General features: G+C 40.3%; 2 protein-coding genes across 3 annotated transcripts in view; both read left to right on the top strand.

The window, feature by feature from the left end:
* The first annotated feature begins 2,942 nt into the window (after window positions 1-2,942).
* On the top strand, window positions 2,943-20,781 carry plekho2 (pleckstrin homology domain containing O2). Its single transcript, XM_087842941.1, has 7 exons — window positions 2,943-3,152; window positions 9,101-9,250; window positions 9,476-9,598; window positions 11,195-11,299; window positions 11,400-11,498; window positions 15,314-15,586; window positions 15,676-20,781. The coding sequence occupies exons 1-7, from the start codon at window positions 3,144-3,146 to the stop codon at window positions 16,954-16,956; spliced, it is 2,040 nt and encodes a 679-aa protein (XP_087699067.1). The 5' UTR covers window positions 2,943-3,143; the 3' UTR covers window positions 16,957-20,781.
* Window positions 20,782-22,922: 2,141 nt separating this feature from the next.
* The window catches only part of ankdd1a (ankyrin repeat and death domain containing 1A), a 44,689-nt gene continuing 42,697 nt past the window's right edge, over window positions 22,923-24,914 (top strand). Inside the window, exon 1 of one of the 2 annotated variants that reach the window (XM_087842922.1) lies at window positions 22,923-23,058. In XM_087842922.1, the coding sequence (XP_087699048.1) occupies window positions 23,028-23,058 (31 nt within the window). In that variant the 5' untranslated portion in view covers window positions 22,923-23,027. The remainder of the gene's footprint in view (window positions 23,059-24,914) is intronic. The other variant, XM_087842930.1, reaches the window with a different exon arrangement.

Genomic DNA, 24,914 nt, shown 5'->3' with positions numbered 1-24,914 from the left:
ACAACACTGCACAGATGTAGCCTCAGCCTTAGATTACAGCTTTCACCATCTTTCAGTGGCAATTATAATAAACCAAGTTAGTAGTTTGAGCATTCACAGATTGTAACTGTAGTTTTTATAAACTGCCAATAAAGCACCATTTAAATCTGTTTTTGAGAGTGATATCCATAGTTGGTATCAGCTGGATGTCTGTGATGCAGTTTGTTTAAAAGCAAAGTACCAGTCTTTGTTTCTGTGTAGTACCACAGAGTGGATCAGGAAGCAGTACTGGGAGGAGCTGCTGTGCAGAGGAAGAGGGACTGCTCGTTGGCTGTTCCCTTGTTGCCAAAAGGGGAACAAATGAACAGGGAAGTGACGCTTTGGAACTAAACTACTGAACAGACCTGCTGTTTACAGCATTACACAGGATTATTTCCCCTTAATTGTATTTGTTGTTGTTGGTAAAAAATAAAAATGTGACTTTTTAAATCAGATTTCCTATGAGGGGGTGTTGGGAACTTCAAATTCGAAGGCTGTCACAGTATTACATCTGTAGTTAATCTGTTTCCCTCCCCAAGCATATTTCTCCTGTCTTGGCTTCCCTTCACTGGCTCCCTGTTGAACACAGAATTGAATTCAATATCCTGCTCCTTAAGTAAAATATCTTAACAACGTTATAGTACTGTATCACCCCAATAGAGCACTTTACTCTCAGACTGGGGCCTGCTTGAAGGGTTTGTAAAAGCAGAATGGGAGGCAAAGCATTCAGCTTTCAGGCCTCTTCTGTGGAACCAGCATAGGGCTTTAGTTGGTGCTGGATCAGGAGCTGAGTGCTTCTTCTCCTCTCACATGTGTTTATGCACCATTCTGCACTTACGCATCAGTTATTATTAATCTCTGCCTCTCTTATGAAAGGTAAAATATTCTTCATCACCTTTATATTATCAACTGTCTAGTCACTCGTCAAGACAGTCGTTTCTAACCACAAAAATAATTACATTCCATGATAATCCATCTAAAAAATGCTGTGTCTCTGTCCATATCAAGGAGAATGAAAACCTCAACACTGAGGTTTACTGGAAGCTCACACAGACCAGTACCTACTCTGGAACACAAACGTAGGGTGGCAGGACTCTTCAACACCTGACAGAAAATGTTCCCTCTAAGGGAGAAGGGAAAGAAAAGGAACACAGACATGTTATCCCAACTGGGCCTTCATCAAATCAGCAAAGATGCACAGTAAAGGTCAGACACCAACTAGGGAGCATCAGACTGACAAACGGAACAACACTGTCATGCCTTACACAGCAGGTTTATCAGAGAAACTTCTCCAAGAACGACATCCCAGCCACACACTCAGACACAAACTGGTTCATTCCAAGGACGAAACTCCCAAACACAAGCTGAACAACAGCACACGCTGTGCAGTGAAAATCTGACTGTAGCAAATGGAATAACAGGGTCGAAGGAGGAAGAGCCGCAGCTTTCCACTCTTTCAATGGAAGAGTGGAAAATATGAATCCATACATATGAAGGTCAACTTCCAAGCTTGCTCTCTGCTGTGTCCCCCATCTGGGTCCATGGCTGTAGCGGTGCTTGAGCAGACTGGTAGCCCAGTACTTGCTCCAGCAACTTGCAGTTCACTTCTATTCAAGTTTTTGTTTTTTAAAAGTTTTCCCCAATTCATCATTGCACCATCGTCAGTGGTACAGTGAAACTTCCTCTCATCATGTGTCCTGACACCCTGACAAATAGATGCCACTAACCTTTGGAGGAGTTGGAAATTCCCTGGCCTTAACGACAGGACATAACTAATGCGAACAAAGACTGTATGCTTCGGGTATGTGTGCTGCAAGTGTGTACCTTCAACCATCATCAGCAGTGTTGTCCTTGTTGTGGCAGTCTTTAGCTCAGTCTTTTGCACTGAAAACAGTGTAATCAAAGTCACATTATGCTGTTTCTGGAGCTTCCTCTTCTTCTACCTGTGGGGTTGCCAGACTCTTTAACATGGTTAGGGTCGCCTTGTCAATCTTCTTCTCTCCCCCCCACACTCTAGAAGAAATAAAAATATATCCACTCTCTTTCACTTATCCTTATCAGCCTTTCCCAGCTACCACGGGGCAAGAGGAAGTGTACACGCTGTGCAGGTCTCAACAGTCTGTTGCAGGGCTAACACATTTCTATCAGAGGGACTCACATGCATTTTTATACCAGTCCTTTTTACTGACCTGTTGCCAATTAACTACAATTGACTGACTGTTTTTCCTCTGCCTTTTCCAAGGATGTAGCTGGCATCAAAACTTTTTTTTTACCACACTGGCCTCATTTGAGGTATTGCTCCCAGAAAACTCTTAAAATGTCTTTTAAAATAAATATAACTAAATAAATGACTAAATCATTTGCTTTCTTTATATTTTGTTGGAGTGATACGCCGTCTATTTTCATTCTATTTCAGAGTTTGTGCGACCACTTTGATTGTGGATTAGAAAGATGTGCTACAGATTTCAAACAAACCAACAGGAACAGCCACACCTACCAGGAAGTGCTGAGTGAATGAAGTAGTGACTATAGCGAACATGCTAGGTCACAGCGCTGTGATGTTAGTTATTATGTGCAACGACTTTGAAAAGAAAGTAAACAAACAAACAACAAGCCCCTCCCCCTCCCGCTGTCTGCCAAACAGTGGAAAAGTTTCCTGCGGTTTCATCCACGCAGTGATGGCCGAGCTGTGAGTCTGCTTGTCAAAGGATGCTGCAGCTGCGGGTCTCGTCGGTCCGCTGCAGACGCAGACGCGGGGCCGCAGACGCAGATGTCCACTTTAACGCAAGCGTGCTGCGAGGATGCGTGGCTGCTGCACGCGCACACACGCAGGCTGCTCGCGTTGCTCCTCCTCGCAGATTTTTCAGTTCAAGAGTGTAAAGGGACTTCAACCGGAAACTACTTTTTTTTTTTCTTCGAACTTTTTCTGTCAGAAAAAAAGGAAAACGGGCCGACCCTCCGTGTCATAAACGGACTATTTCCTTATTTTCGCTCATTAACGTGTGCGCTGGAAATGTGTCAGCTGCCGGCCCGCAGGCGACAACTCAAGCGTTTTTGGTGAGAAAGGGCGACGTCGAGTGATTCTGGGCTAGTCAGCAGCCACATAACGGAGCCCAGTCTTTATCATGGAAGATGTGAGTAGTCCTTGAGTCTTACTGCGTGTGCTGCCCGCCCTGGTTGTGCTTTTGTTTTGTGACAGTTTCACCACTTTTGACAGAAGCGGTGAATCAAAGCACCCCGTGACGGTAGAATAATGTACTTTGCAAAGGCGCGATCAGCTTCTGAGGCCCGAAGAGTGCTGGCAGTGTGAAGCTGGAGCACTTTTTCCTGGAAGAGTCATGCGAAGCAACAAGTTGTAGGTGACGTTTCCAGCAGACGGGCTTGCCTGCTTCAGTCAACTGCAGTGAAAACGTTCTGGGGCTGGAAACACCTGTTCACCTGTCTCCACGTCACCGATCCACGGAATCTGGTCCTTCCAGCACAGAGTCAGGGTGGAAGGACCACAGCCAGGGCAGGCAGGCTAATTCCACCCACAAACTGACCGCGTTAATAGAGCGCATACAGAAAAAGTGGAGCCTTTCAGAGAGAAACTGGTAAACGATTAGCGGTTCATCACTGGCTGCCTGGTTAGTTCTGCAGGACATGCCGAGCCTCGCACGGCTACACAAACAGGATAAAAAGGCAGAATAGAATCAAACGCAACAAAGTAGCTGAAGTGTAAGTTTGGCAGTTGTTCTCTGAGTTTTAAGACTGGCTTAATGAGGGCCTCTCTTATCTTAGTACGTTATGATTTATGACAACCTGCGGGCGCAGTCTCAGGATCAGATAGTCCGGTCATCTGCTGAAAACACTTTTCATTCAAAAACATCACAGTCACAGTATTCTATATATGACCTGCATGCCTCAGTTACATTTGGGCATTTTGAGGAAGCCGGTTTAGCAGAATAGGGAAGTCAGAAAGACACATACTATGTCAACTACTGTATGTAAGGAACTTGTTGTGCACACTTAATGCATGTGGCGCCACGCCCTTTGAGGGGGATTCATCAAAAGTATGCTGTTTGTTAGCTGCTCTCTACCTTCAGTCTACAGCGTCACGATTAAAGCAGCAGCTTCTCTTTTCCAATCTGTTCAGTCTGGAATTTGCAGTGCTGACGGTGAAATCAGTTAATACACTTTAAAAAATCAGTGTGACTCTGTGGCGATCGTCACATCCAGCTTGGCTGGGGTTCACTGAGGAAGACGCCATAGAAACTGCCTGAAGTAGAGCTGCTGGGAGATTGAAGAATGTGTCAGAGATCAGTGAGAAGATATTTGAGTCCCACATTTTCACTGTGTGGGCTAGCTTCACTAAAAGCTTCACTAAAGGTTGTCTCTAGCTCATTAGCAGGTCCCTCTGTGATCTGCATGTAAAGCAGAACTGAAACGAGTACATGGGCATGTTTGTGCCTGGAGAGTCCCGCCATGTGACTGTGTTTCTGTATTTTTAATTTGCACTTCCCTGCTCACCTATTTTCTTAAACTTGCACCCAGAAAGCGTCATAGCCCTTCTGTGATGACCAATCGCCGTGGCTCTGAGTCATCTATACTCTCCATTCCTCTCTGACCTCTTCAGAGAAAAGAAAAGAAACTCACATTGTTGTCGGGCAGAAAACAGTCAAACTTTCTTCCCTACAATGGATGCATGTCTGCACACCATCATACTTTGGGTCCACCTTTCATAGTAAGCAATGGACAAAATGCTGTTTCCATATCAAGCAGGGCATAAACTTCTTTTAAAACACCAGCACAAAACATACCAGGACATCAAGGATCTCATATTGTGTAAGTTTAATTGTAATAAAATGCAAGGAATATTTAATACTACGAGCGGCAGCTAGCTGACACTGATGTATACAAAAAAGAGGCCCGATTTATAACTATGAGTCTCAATGATATGTAAGTCATTAACAGTCATAAACACAGCCAGTGTACTGGCAGATAAATGCTATAACAGGAGCTGCTGAACTGGTGTTTTTGGTTGTGCTAATCTTTGTTTGGAGAACAGTGAGTCCAAAGTGCATTTCAGTAGTTTTCATCCCCTATATTCAATATGAAAAATTAAGAACTGTGTGCACTAATATAGCATACATGACACTTTATTATAAACACAAGACTGTGGGTGTTAATGTGCTAGGTGCGACTGTCACGGCTGCAAGTGTTCTAAAAAAGGTGTTGTCCCCATCATCTTTTACTTCTTTGGCCTACAGATTATGAGCTGTTCTGCAGAGTTTTGTGGCTCTTTACCATAGAAAGTTGACTCAGTTTTCACTAGAAGTAAAGAGAGACGCTGCTTTGCAAACACTTACTAAAGAGTAAGGACCACAAAGTGGAAATTTTTGCGAGGTCAGTTGCTATCAAAACTTTAGGACACCACTGTGGTCTGTGGTGTCATATATACATATATGTTATATATATATATATGTAGGCCTATAAATTAGGTTTAAATCTAGAATGGACTGCAATTTTATACAATAAGTTGACTTATTGAATAATAGTGCTACACTGATTTTTGATAGCACTGATAGTGTTATTCACTCTACAGTTGTGTGTGGAACCTACTAAGGCTTAAACAGTGAAGCTGCACCTTTTTAAACTTCAGGTGTTTGTAGTGGATCAGGCAGACATGTGGTAGGTACTCGTACTGACTGGCTAATTGACTTGCTAACAATATGTTCTGCCCCCCCCTAAAACCCCCCCAAAAACAACAAAAAACAATTAACCCTGCTGTCTTCTTCCAGCCTATCGGGGGTTAAAGTGTGAGTTAAACTGGGAATGAATGCCAGATACACTCTAAACTTAAAGTACCACTTCCACAAAAGCACCCACTCTGTTTTCTAATCCTCTTCTAACACCCAACTTGCATGAGATACCTTTGCTTAGTATCTTGTCACTTTGTAACTGTACTATAATTTATCCCTGCATGTTTTTTTAACAGAGCGATGGTAGGTGGGTGTTGATCCATTTTTGCAGCAACCACAACACCACAGATAGGAGAGGTAATAGATCACAAGCATGTGTGGGCAGTTTAAGGTAAAACATTGTTTCGCGTCTGACTTCCTGTTTAAGTCCAAAATTGGAACCTTGTAAGTTACCATCTGATATCATAGTGCAGAGCTGCAGCATCGGCTCAGGCTTGAGTAATGGAAACCTTTCTGTGTTCCAAGGGTTTGATCAGCCCTGCACAGTAATTCCATCCAGGAGCACCACTCACTATTCTAGTTGTGCTATCACTTTATTTTGAAAGCTAGCTTTTCATTTTTGCCCTTTTTTGCTGCTGCGGTGCTCTTCACTAAGATAAGAGATACTCTGAGTTACAGTAAAAGTGCTTAAGAGTGCTCCCACTTAGCCTAACCCATAATAAGAAATAAGGTTTGCAGTTGGAAGAGGATCACGGTTTAAACTGACCAAACATTTCCATGAATAAAATGTTGCTCAGCAGTATTTAAACATTATCTACCTGCACTCTACATTCAGAAGCACCTTAAAAATTGGCTTAAAAACTAGGATCAGATTTATCACAAGGCTCCTCATTCAAAAATATTGGCATTTTCAGCATGGGATTGAATAGGAATGGATGGGTTGGATATCATTTCTGACTTAGAAAGCTGCACGGTGCCAGACCACAGCTGATCCACTGAGTTCTGCACCGTGTTGCTGTGTAATACCCAAAGCATGAGCAACAGCACACAGGTTTCTAAAGCCAGAACAAACCAGCCATAGAGGAAGTTAACAGCAAAGTGACAGCAGCGTTGAGGTATTTCACTTTACGTACACCGGCAGGTTTTATTTTTGAGTTTGCAGTAGTTGCTAATTTCACCACAGTCTGTGGTCAAATCAGCCGTCTACTTATCTACAACTCAACCAATCGATGTCTTAAATGACTTAAATATCACACAATGACCCACAGTTTCTTCCTCACACTGGAGATTACACAGTTTTTAGTGCTGGTATCGTCTCTGCAGTCTGTATAGGAAGACACCTGACAGCAGATGTTAAAGCTCTGCACGTCTGCAAGCAGTCTCACCTGAAACCAAAGGTTTGTTCTTAAGAACTGTCCAGTACACAGTGAAAGAGACAACATTCCTCCAAGAGCTTGGTGCTACAAATGACATATAACAGACAAACAACACGTAAAGTGCAATGTGCAAAAAACCAAAACAAAGACAGTGCAACAGCCAACAGAACAGAATGATACAGACACAAGACAGTGTAATAGAAATGTGCAAAAGACTGAGCATTGTGCAAAAAGTCACTTTGTGTATAAAGGTGTGTGTGTGTGTGTGTGTCAGTCCAGTCACTGAGTGTACCTCTTGCAGCAGAGTGAAGAGTGTGTGTGAGGTTTGCGTGGGGTCCTCCACGATGCTGGTGGCTGTGTGGATGCAGTGGGTGCTCCAGCTGTCTGTGATGGAGGGAAGAGAGGCTCCAATGATCTTCTCAGCTGCTCTCACAATCTGTTATACGTCTGTATCAATCAAAGGCAGATGTGAAATGTAAAAGTGAGGTCAGAGGTCAAATATGATATTGGATGCAAACTATAATGTGATATTTAGATTCCCATTTTCCAGATTCCAAATGTCCATACAAACAATAGCAGTAATAAACACATTTTCTATATAGCTCTATATAACATTATTATCAGGAGAGGTCAAAGCGATCCTGTTAACATTCAGAATGACATGCAAATGCTCCTTGGTGAGGGTGATAACCTCAGTGGTATGACTCAGTTGCCTGGAATAATCCGAATTCGGTGCTCTGCACACTGTTGTTTGACGACTCTTGTGCCTTTAATAACGACTGGAGTGTCCTTTGTGACGTCACTTGTAGGAGCTCATCCAGAACGCTGCCGCAGTATTCTCCTGGATGATAGTTGTTGCCACTCAGATTAGAGGTGGGAATCACCATACAACTCACGATACGATATTATTGCAATTTTTAAAAATATTTTGCGATATTCAGATTCTGTACATAAAGGTAAACTTTATCAATATTCATTTTCTCTAATATCAAAGTCTCACACTCAGTCTTTCTCTCATTTCAGTTTATTGTTGACAAACTGAACGGTTTGTATTACAGTCTAGTCCAACTTAACTGAATCAACCATCTGGTACAATTATAGCTATTCTGAACTATGCAGTTTATGAAAACTATGCAGCCCCTTCAGCAACTGAAGAATTTGAAAGTAAATTAAAACAAAATATAATTTTACATTAAATAAAAAAGTTTTAAACTTAATTAAAATAAAACATGTCTTAAATTAAAATAAGTAAACTGTCATGTTTATTGCTGCCATAAAAAAGTTAAACACATTTGGACAGTAAAGGAATGTCAGGATTCTTGCTCAGAAAAAGGATCAACATGCTCTGAAGTCAGAGCACAAAAACCTTTTTGTAACAAAATATCGATTTCTGCTGTCCCTGTATCCATACATTATTAGCAAACAAAATATCACCATACTACACAGTATCCATTTTCCCCCACCCCTAACTCAGATGACATCACCACACAGGCGCTGATATACGAGGAGAGCCCTGCTCTCAAAAACCGACATAGATGTAAAAGTTGGATTTAAGAAATAAGTAGATAAAGTTTTAAAAACATGTTTAGAGCCATCTTCTGTCATTGAACGTGACGCCATGTGATTGGTTGGTTGCAGCTGATAGACATATTAGTTTATGTTTACTAACTAGTGACAGAATAGATGACGCAGAGGAGAAACAGCACTTTTATCACATTGACACATCCAGGCTTCAGTATCTTGACAGTTTCTGTGGGCTGTGGGTGACAAATGACAGTAACACTACTTGATATAACCTTTAATATGTGCTCATGCTGATAAATCACTTTAGTTGTTCATCATTTCGGATTCCACGTTGGTGAAAATGTGCAGAAGAGCATCAACACCTCTGTTCTTTTCCTGTACAGGTATATTGTACGACCGTCATTTAGAGCAGCGATAAAATGAAAGTGAATATAATTCTCTGCATCCTGCAAGTATGCTGGTGTGTAGTGAGTGTGACTTCCTTCCTCTGTATCAATACAGGGTGCAAAAGAAGACCCAGCCCTCAAGAAAGAGCCTAAGTTCCTGAGCAAGGCCGGCTGGTTGAAGAAGGGCTATGGCAGACTGCTGGCAAGCTATAAAGACCGCTACATCCAGGTGGAGAAGACCGAGATTGTGGTGTATGAAAATGAGGTATATAAAGTTTCAATACATCGGGTGTGAGAATATGAACTTATATCAATATTGCCATTTAATTCTTGTAGTCTTGCTGCTGTTAACTTTTATTTAACATCAGATAATCAAGTAGATGGTCTAATTTCTCTCTTGCTTGTTGATAAGATAATAAGCTAAAATGATGTTGGCTTTATCCGTAAATTATACACACAAATGTTCAAATATCAGTCATTTGTGTTGCAGGACCTACAGAACTGCTTGGAGAGACTTGACCTGGAAAACTATGACAAATGTCATGAATTAAAGAGCCCCTTCACAAAGAAGCAAAGACTTATACTCATACGATCGGCAAAGTCCACAAATAAGGTGAGAGAAGAGTCTGTCTCTTTCTGTCCCTGTCACAAACATTTGTCCTGCCTGCACAAAGAACACGTTGTAGATCGTGGTGCAGGTAAGCAGCAGGCTCAGATTAGTGGTGCTGGTTGCAGCGATGCTGGTGAGCAATAGCCTGCAGCCAGTGATGCGAATGAACAGCGGGTCACGGTTACCGCTGCTGTCACAAATGGCTCAGAGTGATATGGTGGAAGCTGCATCCAGTTCTCCAAAGGCTGATTTGATAAATGATGAAGGAATATGACAGGAAAATGATATCAAGGACTGCTTAGACTCTGGCAAATGTGATAAGTGGCTGAAAATCAAGGTAGGATTGAGGGATGTGACAGTTGAGGCTGCAGGTAGTTTTTGGTGTTTCACAGTTCTCAGACATAGTGTCACAGGACGAGCATCAACAGTCATACTCCCTACAGGAAATTTCCTATATTCTAATAAAACCTTTGGGAGTTAGAGAAGTTAGAGTTCTTTTCCTGATCTACACGTTTATTAACTCTGCTCGGGGAAGACCTACCGTATTTTTCGGATTATAAGGCGCATTGAGCGAAACAGATAAGTCGATAAGTCAAACTTTACTCAGTCATTCTTCTTGCTTCCTCCACTTTCGCACCATTGATTCATTCATTAATGTTGAATTCTCTCACAGCTGCTCTATTCCCATGTTGTTGCAGTATATTATTGACTAACCTTCTATTGTGGATGGATTATCTCAGTTGTTCTCCTGACTGAAGTTTGGTCCATTTACAGCATCCTGCCATGCGATTGCATTTGTCTCTAACCATCGGGAACCCTCACGTTAACTTTCATCGAGTGGAAAAAGTTAGCTTCACTGTGTTTATGCTATGCTAACATAGCTGTGTAGCTAGCAATCACATAGCACATCATTATATAGCAGCTAGCCCAACTTCAGTAACCCTACAAACGTCACTGCTGTTTAGTTTTCTGTATTCATTTATGTTGGAAGTGACAGCAGAGCTGTACGTTTGAATTTTTTCAGAAATCTCTCAGTCAGAACATGCTATATCATGTTTAGGTTTAAGCTAGCGAGCTAACTTCCTGCTAACTTCCTGCTAACTTCTAACTCCATTAAATTTAATAAATCCTGTTTTCATGGATGCCTTGATGTTAAACTTTAAATAGTTACACCTGGTAAAGCAGCAACGCTGATCATTTTATTAAAGATGAAAGAATTCAGACAGTTTTTAGACAGAAGCTGACAGAGTTTAGGACCCAGATGACTCCGTGAGGCTCCTGACGTAATGCTCCAACAATCCATCAAGCGGTGCGGCTTCGTAGCTTAGCAAAGTCGTACTAAAACATTTTTTGACAGATGTTTGAGCGCCGTGTACCACATAAAATCGGTTCATGGTCAGTAAGCACAACCAGAATTCATACGTAAGGGCCTGTGGCCTAAATAGATTATTTCTTATTCTTAAAAAACACAATAATGAGCACAGTTTTTATAAATAGAAGAAAAAAAACTGTCAATACTCCTGTTATTGTGTCGCAGATCTTCTGTTCGATTATCTACCTTAGTTTGAGTTGACTATTGTCTACTTCATTCATTCACAGGTCCATGATGTTAAGTTCCAGGCTCAGACAGTGGAGGACAAGGAGGCTTGGATTAAAGCCCTCAGTGATGGCATTAATCGAGCAAAGAATAAAATTTTTGATGAGGTAAACATGCGATAGAGCCATAAATTTATCTTAAATCTTGTCTTTCTCGGTTTTAATAAGCATGTAGTTTTAAAACTCAAACTATTTCTTATTTTCACAGGTGAAGATTGATCAAAGCAGCAACTTAGAGCACGTTACTCGAACAAGACCCAAAGGGAACCGCAACCGGCGTCCACCGACCAGGATACACATGAAAGAGGTGCGTGTCAAATTGAAATGGTGCCGTAACGTGTAACGTGTCTTTTTGTTTTAATTTGCTCTTAATACAAACTTTGCTTCCGTGGTTACCTGGGTCTCTGATTCATTTGTATTAACTGACATGAAACCCACATCGTAATTAATCAACGTAACTACATTACTAAGGTTGTGTTGTGTTAAGATGCAGAGCCAGAATGAATGTGATTAGTAACGCCGGGATTTACCTGCTATTTAAAATCAAAAATGTCCATGCTGTATGCCACTGGATGCTATATTCTAATAGAAATGCTATTTGTTTGGGCCCAGTACATTAAAAATAAGCTGCCAACCGCAGTGAATTAGAATAGTGAGTCACTGTGGTTTTAGATAGATTTATATATTTATTTTATTTAGATTTGATATATTTGACCATTTATGGTAGTAGGGGGCTTTGACTGCAGCTGTGCCATATAATAATGCCTGTGATAATATTGTTATAAATTTTTCACAATATCAATTTTACTTATATTGTCACAATGTCATTGCTTGTGCAACAATAACATAAGCCCAGCCATGTCTGAGAGTAAGAGCAACGTATCACCCTCTGATAATAATAACAGATTGTTATTATATTATAAGCATACAATATTATTGTCACTGCTACATTTCTGTAATGCGAACCAGAAATTATTTCCACTACTAATTAATTACCGTTGAGCTCAAAGGTCCTATTAATAAACGGTTAACGAATGTGTCTTTATGAAGACGATTTGTGAGACTGGTAAACTTATGATACGTACGATGGTCTTTCGTTCTACACGGTGCATTTCATGGTCCTGTACCCATCCGTCGGTAAACTGTACCTGGGCTTGTTGCAGTGACCTGAAGTTACTAAACTTCATGAGTGTATGCACTCACTCCAAGAACCGTATAATTATAAATATGAGCGTGGTGAAAGTTGGGCAGCACGCTAACGTCTTTTGTCCACTCTGTGTGCTCGTAAGGGTATAACCCTTTCACTCCTTTGATTTTTTCCTCGTATCTTTTCTTTGACTTTTCATCAAGTCTGTCTTTGTACGGACCGGCATTGTTCTCCTTCGTTTTGTACATAACTTTTTTGGGGGGCAAAGAAAAAGCAAGAATTTATTGGAACCGAAGAATGAACGTTTTGCGGTGCTGCAAATGCTTGCATTTGATGCGGTACTTGGATTGTTTTGCCACGAGTTCCCGGCATGCAATGCGCGAAAGTCACGTGGTCTGTCAATCTCTATTAACTCTGACATTGGCAAAACACCTGTTTCCTGTTCCAAAACAGCCAATCAGAGCAAGTTCAATTAGCTCCGAGGATGTTAAGCATGAGTTAAGTGTGATTATCATTCACCATGGCAACATGTAAACAAAAAGTGAGTTTTAAGGTTATGTGATCTAAGAAATATGAACAAGTTTCAGTGTTTACCACGATATAAAAGAGTCATTTTAATCAGCTTTGTCATCATCACAGACATAATATGTATCATTTTATTATATCCACGATCATCATTCAGCCAGCTTCTACTTTCATTAGATGAAGCTGAATCCTAATTTTACATTCATTTTAAATGTATTTATTCAAAATGTGCATAATGTATATAAGAGAAAAGGTGTGAAGGAACAGATTAGACAGTTTACTGATGGACCTGTGAGAGCAACAGACACGAGGTGGATCCACCCTCTGCTCAGATTTATTCAATAAAAGGTTTTTCTGCACTTATTTATGAACATTTCATTTTTTCTATAATTCCAATAATAAAGAATTCAATTGTTTCTGCCATTATTAAATTAAATGTTTAAGATCAGAAACACTTTAATGTTCCCAGTGTGAGTATTTATGATTTGATCTGATGTCAGCCTTCACTGATAGTTTCACATTTAACTAAAAAAAAAGGTTTTTTGAATGTAAAGTTTTCTCAGAAAAAGGCAAACATGTCACAAATGCCTTTGCTTTTATAGAGTTGTGCATCTGGTCATCTAGATTTGACATGTTTCAGGACAGTTTTGGAAGGATGACGTTTTTTTAACAGATCATCCCAGAACAAAATAAGCCACTATGAACGGATCCAGGCCCATAACCCATAATCCTCTCCATTTCCTGGTTCTGGGTTGAATCTCGATCTGTGAACTAAAAAAGTGAAAATAAAGGAAATATCCTTAGTTTTAAGATCAGTTTGTTGGCCTACAATTTTATTACTTGACTGGCATTGATGACGTGATGATGAATTTGTTTCCTGAAACTCTGGATGTCTACAAGACTGAGTCAAAAAGTCATTTGTGTACTGCTTTTCCTAAAGCTTGCCTCTGATTTATGCCCTCATTACAATAATCATTTAAAAAGACATTTTTTACCACAATAAATTTTAAGTGAAAGAGATACAATTGAAGTTCAGACTTCCAGCTTTAATTCGGCAGGTTAAACAAAAAGATTGCATCAAAATGTGAAGAACTAGAGCATTTTTAAGACAACATATTCATTCCAGGGGCTCAAAAGTAATTGGAAAAATTAGCTAACTGAAAATAAAATGTTCATTTCTCATACTTGGCTGCAAACCCTTTGCTGGCAATGACAGTCTGAAGTCTTAAACTCACGGACATCACCAGATGCTGGTTTGCTCCTTTTTAATGCTCTGCAGGTCTTTACTGCAGCGTTCAGTTGCTGTTTGTTTGTGGGCTTTTCTACTTTTTTCTATTCTATTCTAAATGAAAGTAAGGTCTCTGCATCATGAAGATGATTGCATCATGATTGCATATCTCATGAGGCCATCAACAGCTGTTTTTGTTTGTTTGTTTGTTTTGTTTTAATAATGAGGTTGAAGCAGCATAGTTTTGGTTTATTTTTATTATTGTGTAGTGGAGACCATTCTGACAAGAAGGTGCAACAAAGAGTGCTGAAATCTGCCCCAAAATGATTAAAGTTAGACACAAATCACTGTACGCATTTGTAAATCTTAGTTTATGCATGTGGATGATATCGTACGATATGGCAAATAGTTCTCAAATTGAACAACACAAGGGATCCCTTCCACCCACCCCATGAACTGTTCACCTCCTTCCCTCAGGCAGAAGGCTGCACAGCCTCAGATTGTGCAACATTCTGCAGTACAGCTTCCTCCATGAGGTGAATGTTATCTGAAACACTGGTGTATTCTCCTGTTTGACACTCAAACGTGTTGGCTAGCAGGTCCCGAGAATACTGCTGTGTCCGCTATCACAATCAAGCAGGGACTGTTTATCAGGTAAGGGGGTGGAGTCTAATTCACAGAGTTCACATGGGGTGAAAGGAGAATAGCAAACCCAGTGAGGGTAGTGATGGTCTGTGAAGGCAAGGGTGTGTGATGGAGGAGGCAGCAGAGGGTTGTAAACAGATTCTCATAAAGAAACTTTTAGCTTATTTGCCCGCTGCTTGTCTCTCACCTTGAACCTACTGATTTAATTTGCACTACTCCACAAATGGAGTGGAGCTTGTGGGGATAGGTTGATTGGATAATCCAAATTGCCACTAGGTGTGAATGTGAGTGTGAATGGTTGTCTGTCCCTGTGTGTTGGCCCTGCGACAAACTGGCGACCTGTCCAGGGTGTACCCCGCCTCTCGCCCTATGACAGCTGGGATAGGCTCCAGCACCCCCAGCGACCCTGAAAAGGATAAGCGGAAGCGAATGGATGGATGGATACTCCACAAATCCTTGGCACTGCTCTATTCTAGTTTGGCCTTGATCTTGTTCCCGTAGGTTCCTTAAATTTCCTGAGCTTCACCCTTTCCTGTCCGTGTGCTCTGTGTCATTTAATCGTATATTTTTCTTCTAGGTAGCTGATGTGTCATCTGATGGAATCCTGCGCTTGGATCTTGACCTTGAAGATGCCGTAATGCCTAATGGAGCACATTATGCCAATGTTGATGGCAGTGAGACCTCCAAAGAGAAACAGTTGGTGTCAATTACCGAGGAGGAAGCTCAGCCAGATCCAGACGTCAGTCCCCAAAAAAAGGTCATCAAACCTCCAATGCCGCCTATCAAGGAGGCTAAACCCAGCACAGCACTTGAAGTTGAACCTCAAAAGAATGATGGTTCAGAGAAAAAGGTATGTCAAAATGTGAAATGTTGTAACATTTGTGCATGTCTTTGAGTTTGGATATCATGGCCTTGCTATAATTGCTATAATATTTGAAGGTACCAATGCCCCCATCGAAAGAAGCAAAACCCTGCGCTTCACCTGTTGAAGAAACTACAGAAGAGGCAAAACATGAGAAGATTTCTGAAACGAGTTCTGATGCCAGTAAAAAGGCAGCTCCACCACCAATGCCTCCCAATAAACCCAGCTCTGACGCTTTACAGTCCAAGCCACACTCTCACCCTCCTATGCCTCCATCCAAGGAGAAGAAGCCCTCCCATTCTGGCTCTGAGACAGACCAGCAGGTTGAAGGGATTAGTAATGAGGATAATGAGAAGGAAGACGACAGTAGGAAGGAGACTATAGAAACAGAAACAGATGAGGCAGTGCAGCTGATTGCTAAAGAAACGTCACCTGATGTGAAAGATGATAAACACGAGAGTCCTTGCACAGAAGAAACAGTTAGCAGCAACACAAAGATGGTATCTGACTGTGGGGAACAAATACTCACAGAGTCACTGAGAAAGAGTCCAAGTTCCCATCCAAAATTCAACAAAAAGCCTGATGAATGTGCCGAGGCTGACATACAGCGGATAGAGAGCACCTCGGCTAAGAGTGATCCTAAAGAGGGACCCGACAATACTGCCTCAGTCAATTCTGTCGATTCAAAAGACGCACTGGCCGAGAGTGAAGTCCCCTCTTTGAACGACTCAACCACTGAGACCCTTACCCTGAGTCCACTGCTTTATCACTTGTCCGGGGAGAAAAAAAAGCAAGATGAGAAATCTGTAGACAGTGGTCAGCACTCAGATGATGGGAGTGAAGGCTCTGGAAGTCAAGACACATTGGTAGCTGCTACAGCTGCACTCAGGGGGAGCCATTCTGCTTTGGATGTGGTGGATGCTAGTGAGGACAGCATTCAGATATCGGTTATTTTAAGACCAGCACAGGTCACAACAGTGCCTCAGGTTAGCTCCAAGAACATAAAACCCATCCCTCCTCTCAAGCCCTCAGCCAAGGGCAGGTCAGCCTCAATTGGGAATCTGCTGTCTGAATCGGATGTCTGTAATCAGATGAAAGAGTCTAGCAGAGGTGGAGCTGTAAGTGCTGGAGGTTCTAGCGATGATGTCATTAAACTTGAGACTGAAGTGGCTCTAGAGATGGAAAAGACGAGCAAGCTCTTGAGCAAAGTGTCCCAGGACCATGGAAGTGAAGAGGAGGATGTACCGGGGGATCTGCTGGCTGAGGCCATGGAGAAGCTGAAGAAGGCGGACCACGTCCTCAGGGAGGTCAAGAAACTGAAATGTGCAACAAACGGAAGCAAAAGGAAGAGTTGGTGAACGTCACACACTGACTGAAACTGACCAACTGATAAACCCTTTACCTAGACAGTGATAGTGCAGTCATATCATGGAACATGTAAAAAGGCCCCTCTAAATACAATTTGCCTAAAAGTGAAGGGACAGTGGATTTCTGTGTCATCGAAGATGGTCGTTTATGATGAGCTCATTCACTCTATGATCACTGGTGTGCAGGCCTGACCTGGACACTGTATTGGATTCAATTCAGTTCAATTTTATTTACAGTACTGTGCACAGGTTTTAGGCAAGTGAGGAAAAATGCTATAAACAAAGAATATTTTCAAAAATGGAAGTGTTAATCGTTTATTTTCATCAATCAACAAAATCCAGTGAAGGAACAAAAGAGAAATCTACATCTAGTCAGTATTTGGTGTGACCACCCTTTGCCTTAAAGCAGCATCAATTCTTCTAGGTACACTTGCACAGAGTTTTTGAAGGAACTCGGCTGGTCGGTTGTTCCAAACATCTTGGGGGACTAACCACAGATCTGTGGATGCAGGCTTCCTCACATCCTTCTGTCTCTTCATGTAATCCCAGACACACTCGACGATGTTGGGATCAGGGCTCTGTGGGGGCCAGAGCATCACTTCCAGTACTTCTTGTTCTTTACGCAGAAGATCGTTCTTAACCCTTTAAAGCCGGTCGGAGCGGGCACGCTCTGTTTTGCTTGACTATTTTTAAATCCCGCGTAAGCTAGCGCAATAATTTTTTTTGCGTGTGAAACCGGAGGAGTTGTACTTACATCTTATGCCATCAGCTTGTCCTCGGTCACAGTTTCCTTCCACATATAGCTTTGCAAAAAATTGCATAAAAAGCACTTGCAGCAACAAAAACATAATATTCCAGAAACACGCTTTGCTGATCCGATCAGCTGTTTGTAACACTTCCTATCCGCCATGACCTGCCCGAAACCGGAAGTGACGTCATTTTCCGGAAATGTAGTTTTTTTACCATCAAGGCCTCATGAGCCTATACTGGTGTTTTTAAAAGTTATCTTTGACTTTATGACTTTCTGTGTGGTTTCTGGGATGCTTAGGACTCATATTGCACTGCTGGAAATAGTTTATTTTGATGCAGATGCTGCTTTTTTGCAAATTTGCATTATAATATTTATTTTCGTTTTTCCTGTAGTATATAAAAATTGGTGTATTTTTAAAAATAAAACTATGAAGACACTTAAAATAAATTTCCTGTGGTGGGAAACTATTTTGTGCAACTTTTTTGTATTCACAGTTTTGAGGGATAAGCCTCTTAAATTTCTCTAACTAGAAATATATGTTAAAAAACAAAAACGATTCTCAATTTTTTTGTAGTTTATTGCACTTTTTTGCAATTTATGTAATTACTATGCACTTAATGCAGACATATTATTAAAATCTAGGCTGTAATGGCTGTATTGATGTATAGCAACTTGAAATGCTCCCAAAAATGGCTCCACAGCATGTAAAAATATAATATAAGCTCTGGCGGACTTGGTTCTATGGTAGGTTGCTGTCCTGCTGCAGAATACATTTGGGTTCAATAAACAATCATTTATATTTCTGAAAGTGTTCTTTATAACAGTTTTTCACACCTGCCTGACACTTTTGCACAGTACTGTATATAGAAAATCACAACAACAGTCACCTCAAAGTGCTTTTAAGGTAAAGATCAGAGAGTTTTTGAGCGTTATGCTTTTTAAATGCGCTGTGGTGTGCAGCAGTATTAAAGAGGGTTTGAATGAATGGCTGGAATAGTCTGATGGACAAAACTGTGTTGTTGTCGATGGTTTTGCTGCACGTGGAACTTTTTGTGGAAAAGTAATGTGTTACTGTATATTTTTTTACTACTGTGTTTTCTTTTGTAGATATAAAATAATAGCCCTCATTACTAATATGTGCGTGGGAACAGTCTCACCCTAAGCAACAAATGCACTGGCTAATTTTGTCCTCGCACGTGTTTGATAAATGATTTACTTTTGGTAGTAAATCAGACTCTAAATCAACACGCTCATGCTTGCCGTGTGCAATATGCATAAAACATACAGCCACTCCTCCATTTCCCTGTATAAATAAATTAGTTTACCTGGAGGTGAAGTGAAAATGCAGTAATGTCGTGAGACAGCAGCCTGCACCGCTAAGGGAGAGACACACTCACTGTGACTCAAGTAAAAAAAGAAACTGATGTAAAAAGATGAGTATAAGAAAAAGTCTGTCGGCTCCACATGACAAAAGTCACTTTATGAACAAACAAAAAATTAGACTGCAAGTGATAGAAGTCTTTTTTTATGAACAATAAGATAATTTTAGGGAGGATAAACTGATAAAAGACAAAAAAGATCAAAGAAATACTGGAATAAATGTTTCAATTTAGTATTTTGTTTTCTTTGCATACAATTTACTTTTTTTATTTAATTGTAACTGAGCATGTTGTGTTTTGTAAAACTGTTAATATTACATGAAAGCAACAACAACAATAATAATAACAATAATAATAATGAGAACAATTCTTAATACTATTAATAGTAGCTTTAGTTGTAGTCGTATTCGTTTTATAGAGGTTAAATGTCCTTCGGCAGCCATTTGTGTTGGTTTGTACACCTGGTACTTCTTCATTTGTTTCTACAGTGCAAACAAATTCAGGTACGAAAATATTGATCAATCATGGATTTGTGTGTGAACTCTTGCTACGCACAGATTCTCTGTGTGCCTTAACACCTTTCATGTTTCTTAAGGTAATTTTCTTGCTATCCAAAGGGATTTATGTAAATAAAACTGGAAGCATAGCGTCTGGCTTTAGTCATCTCTTATGTTGTGAGCTCTTCTAGACGGATCAATGTTTCAAATACAGGAGAAGTGTTGATACACAGCAGGTCTTTGAAGGTTATGTTCACCTGAGCTGTGAGGACTAATAAAGTATCGATGAATCAATACTTGAGCCTCCTAAGACCCGAACTCTTTCATGACAGCATTTTTAATTTCTCTTTGCTATTTGGGTTCATTGGGACCTGATGAATGTAAAAACAAAGAATTGCCTGATTTCTTTTTTTTTTTTTACCTGATTTTTGTTTCTGAGGAAACTGAGATCCACATATGAGGACATTTGTTTTAAATTTCGATAGAACAGTGGGAGGATCCTCGTAAGTGAATCTCAGGCCCTTGTAGAGCAAGATTTAGTATTTTGGTCTAGACAACCCAAAATGTGATGCCCACATATGTGGACGCCAGGTCCTAAGAGGTTAAATATATAATATATAAATAGAGGTTAAATATATACAGCTACAAATAAGCACTTCTGTTATTGCCTACAAGCATTTCTAATCATTTGTGAACCTCAGAAGCTTTTTTCTCCTTTTCATTGGGACGTTTTTGCTGACAAGTTGCTATTAGAGAAATGATACTTTAATCACCGCCTGTATGGTGTTTGTCACTGGTGAAGGTGAAGATGTACGGTGTAGGTAAGGATCTGTTCAGACTCTTAACATTGATAAAGCAAATAAAGGAATATTTTTACAGGGTTTTTATCATTAGTAATATAATTTCATTAATGTACTGTATATTGCACAGAAACGCACTTAGAGCAGCTCTCACTAATGCCCATTATATTCTCTAATACTTGTCTTTTGTATGGGGGTATGTGCATCATCCTCCGCTGTCTGAATGTTGAACTGATTATTAATGAAGAATCTACCGAGTTTTTCTATGGTAGAAATGTAATTTTTGTGTCCTCCAGAATATGTAAGCATATTTTCATAACAGTAGATCGACTGAAGTTTTGTACTCTTTGATAAAGTTTGCTATTGCTTAAATAAAGATAAATGATTTACTTTTGTTGTTATGTCTTCAGTCTTACAAACCATTTGAAACATTTATCAACAGTGTTACACATGCTGCACTGTAGCTTCCTTTCTGTTACACTGTAGCCTGATATAATCATCCTGCTGAGGTGAGGGTTGAAATTTCTCTGTTAAAATTTGTTAACATCACAACAGCAATTTTTAAAAACCCTTTTTTAGAAATAAACACTGACTAATGTGGTGTGATGGTCAACCAATGCAAAATTAAAGTATATTTGATCATTAAAAATGTAATGAAACAATAAGTGTTTCATTAAATTACATCACTTGCTGCTTGTAGCTTCAAATTTACAGTTTTTATGTGATTAGCGGGTTACTTGGACTGTTGTGACTGTAGTGTGAAGTTTATATTGATAACAGTTTCATAATAGAAATTAAAATAACAGCAGCGCTGTTATTGTTCCTCGAGGAGAGATCTTCTACTTGGACCAGTGATGAGAAATGGTTGCAGTAGCTTTTAGCTGTTTTTAGTGGGTTAAAGACACACAAGATCATTAGCTTCATTAATTTGTTCAGATTCAGATTCATTATTGGCCATTTTGTGGGATAGCCATTCAGATATTCAGATAGAGATTCAACAAACACGTTACAGAATCAATGACTAGGCAGTTACCAGCTGCCTTTTTGTGCCAAAACCATGCGAGGAAGAAGAGAGATGGAGATGGTTTTATAAAATCCAAAGTAAAGCAGGAGACATGAGAAACACAGGAAGAAACAGAGAGGAAACATTATGACTCGGACACGCTTTAAAAATTGCAATATTCATTTCAGTTCAGTTTTATTTATGTAGCTCTAAGTTTACACTGTAAAACCAGAACAATAATACTGAGAGACCCAACAATCAGACGACGCTCCTCTGAGCGTGCACTGGGAGTCAGTGGGAAGGAAAAACCTTCTAAAAGGAAGAAACTTGTAGCAGAACAATGTCCAGGGAGGGGCCGCCATCTGCATTACTGAATGGGTGAGGAGGGGGAGAGAGGATAAAGACACTCTGTGGTAAAGAGCCAGAGATTAATAATGACCAATAACTGAGTACAGAGAGGTGAGTGAAGAAGAAACACAGAATCCCAACACCTACTGGTGGGACCTCCCTTAGTTATGCTACACCTACTGCAGCATAACTAAGGGAGGATTCAAGGTGATCCAGCCCTAACTATATATATATATATATATATATATATATATATATATATATATATAATCTCGCCCTATGACAGCTGGGATAGGCTCCAGCGCCCTCCGCGACCCTGAAAAGGATAAGCGGAAGCGAATGGATGGATGGATGGATGGATATATAGTTAGGGCTGGATCACCTTGAATCCTCCCTTAGTTATGCTACACCTACTGCAGCATAACTAAGGGAGGATTCAAGGTGATCCAGCACACACACACACATATATATATATATATGTGTGTGTGTGTATATATATATATATATATATATATATATATATATATATATATATATATATATATATATACACACACACACATATATATATATATATGTGTGTGTGTGTGCTGGATCACCTTGAATCCTCCCTTAGTTATGCTGCAGTAGGTGTAGCATAACTAAGGGAGGATTCAAGGTGATCCAGCACACACACACACATATATATATATATATGTGTGTGTGTGTATATATATATATATATATATATATATATATATATATATATACACACACACACACACATATATATATATATATGTGTGTGTGTGTGCTGGATCACCTTGAATCCTCCCTTAGTTATGCTACACCTACTGCAGCATAACTAAGGGAGGATTCAAGGTGATCCAGCACACACACACACATATATATATATATATGTGTGTGTGTATATATATATATATATATATATATATATATATATATATATATATACACACACACACACACATATATATATATATATATATATATATATATATATGTTTATTAAATATTTGGTTTATGGTGAGTTGAGTCCATAGATCACAGCAGTTTCGCTGTCTGCCAGAAAAAGACCGAGAAGCGTCGTTTCTACTTTGAAGACGTGCTCGCTTTATTTTGAAGGTATAGACCGGACATGGTGGTTCTTTGGTTTTGACATGTGTAGCTTGACAAATGTCCTGACGTTAGCACGCAGGATAAACTTGTGCTGGGGAAGGATAACGAGCTGGAGTGATGGAAGAGGAGACGGGCCGGTAGAAGCGGCTCTAAAGAGCAGCAGTCATGGCGGACGAGCTGCTGTCGGAGGACGACTGTAAGTATTTCTGTCCTCGCTCAGCGCAGGATGTCCGTCTGTGGCGCAGGAAACCCGCCCTCACGCTCAGCCTACAGGCACATTTTATGTATTAGCAGTTTGGGTCATCTTATCTGTATAGTGGCTGTTATCTTAGCCTATCACATTTTATTTTCCCCCATTAAAGCCTCTGTGATGATTGTGTTGCTGCTGAAGTTTGAAAAAAGAGTGACTGGAGTAACTTGATAATCTGCTCTTCACACTGCACTTAACAGGAAACGTCGCTTGGAATTAAAAGTGCAATTTCACAGATTTCTTTGAGTGACTGTGAGTAAACTGTTGAGGATTTTAAATTCCTGTCGTCAACATTTAAAGTCAATATGATTTCTGAGATTTCTTTTTTGTTCTATTTTTTTTTGTATCTATTCATTTAATTGTTTAGATTTTGCACTGAAAAAGCCTATTGGTACTTTAGCATAATAAGAAACCATTCATAGCTCAGGATACATTTGGAACAGGAGATGTATACTCAGTATAAAACATGGATGTAGATAATCACCCACAGTTTTATACTGTCTATTTTAGAAACATTACTGCTGTTGAGGGTCTTTTGAATGAAAAGTTGGGGTGGAAATAAACAAGCAAACTTGAGGACACTGCTGCCTTTCTCTACCTGAAACAGGTGTTGCATGCATTGATTCAAAACCAAAATCATCTTTATTTGGCCAAGTTTGTGCACACAAATAAGGAATTTGACTCAGGTTCGCTTTACTCTCTGCATGCAAAAAATAAACATTTTTAAATAGGCAATATCTAAATAGTCATATATACAGAAGGAGAACATAAATACGAGGAGAAGGTAAAAAGTTAGAAAAGTGCAAGTTGCAGAAGATCTTAAGAAACTATACAAACTATGACAAGTTACAGCTGGGCATGAATGATGGATATAAATAGGCTGAACATAGAGCAACCTGGATGAACCGACAATCCGAATCCGACAATCCAATATCGCCACAATCTTGAGCAGGTTCAGCTCCAGGTGGTTCTGACTGCCATTTCCTGTCTGTATGCAGACTCGTCACTCGTCATTGTTCTAGACCAGACCAATGAGCACCAGACCAGTGTGCCACCCTCCACAAACTTTGTAGCAGAGGACAGCCAATGATTTTTCTGGGCAGTGTCATTACCCTCTGCGTAGCCTTGCTTTTCTCAGTAGTGGTCTGTGTACCAAACACCCAGTTTGGGGTCCGAGTTGGACTGATTGAGGCCGGTTTGTGAGGAAGTCTTTGATCCAGGAGCAGTTGGTAGGGGGGGATATGAAGATGGTCCAGTTTGATGATGAGGATGTCTGGTTTTATAGTGTTGAATGCTGAGCTTTAGTCCACAGAGCAGTCCACCTCAACCTAAGCAAAATAGGTGTTGAGCTCCTTTCGCGAGTTTGAGGGGGATTTCGAGGCTTGGGGGGGGCTCTATCCTTTGTAGTTAGTGAGGGCTTGGATACCGCTTCTCAGGTTAGCTCTGGCACTGCTGTACAGGGAACTGTCCCTCAGAGCCTGTACTCGTCATCTAAGGTTTTCGGTTCAGGAAAAATGTGGATGATTTTAGTCAATGTCATGTTCTCATGTCATGTTGAGAAGTTAGAACACAGTCTTTGTGTTACCAGGTAACCTGGTGCATCGGGCTTTTCCTGCTCCAGCTGGGTTGAAGACACAAGTGTGCTTTGTAACGGTTTTTCCTACATTTCAGTGATATTCCAATACAGGAGCTTAGAGACATACAGGTACACAGAGTGAGATGTTGGAACAATTTGAAAACTCAAGTTTGTAGAAAAATAGTCCTACAGGTACAAGTGACTGAGAGATGATGTTGTGGCAGGT

Source organism: Neolamprologus brichardi, chromosome 1 (genome assembly GCF_056152115.1).
Source record: "Neolamprologus brichardi isolate AB-2024 chromosome 1, ASM5615211v1, whole genome shotgun sequence".
In the NCBI taxonomy this organism is placed as follows: domain Eukaryota; kingdom Metazoa; phylum Chordata; class Actinopteri; order Cichliformes; family Cichlidae; genus Neolamprologus; species Neolamprologus brichardi.
This window is presented reverse-complemented; position numbering and strand designations above follow the sequence as displayed.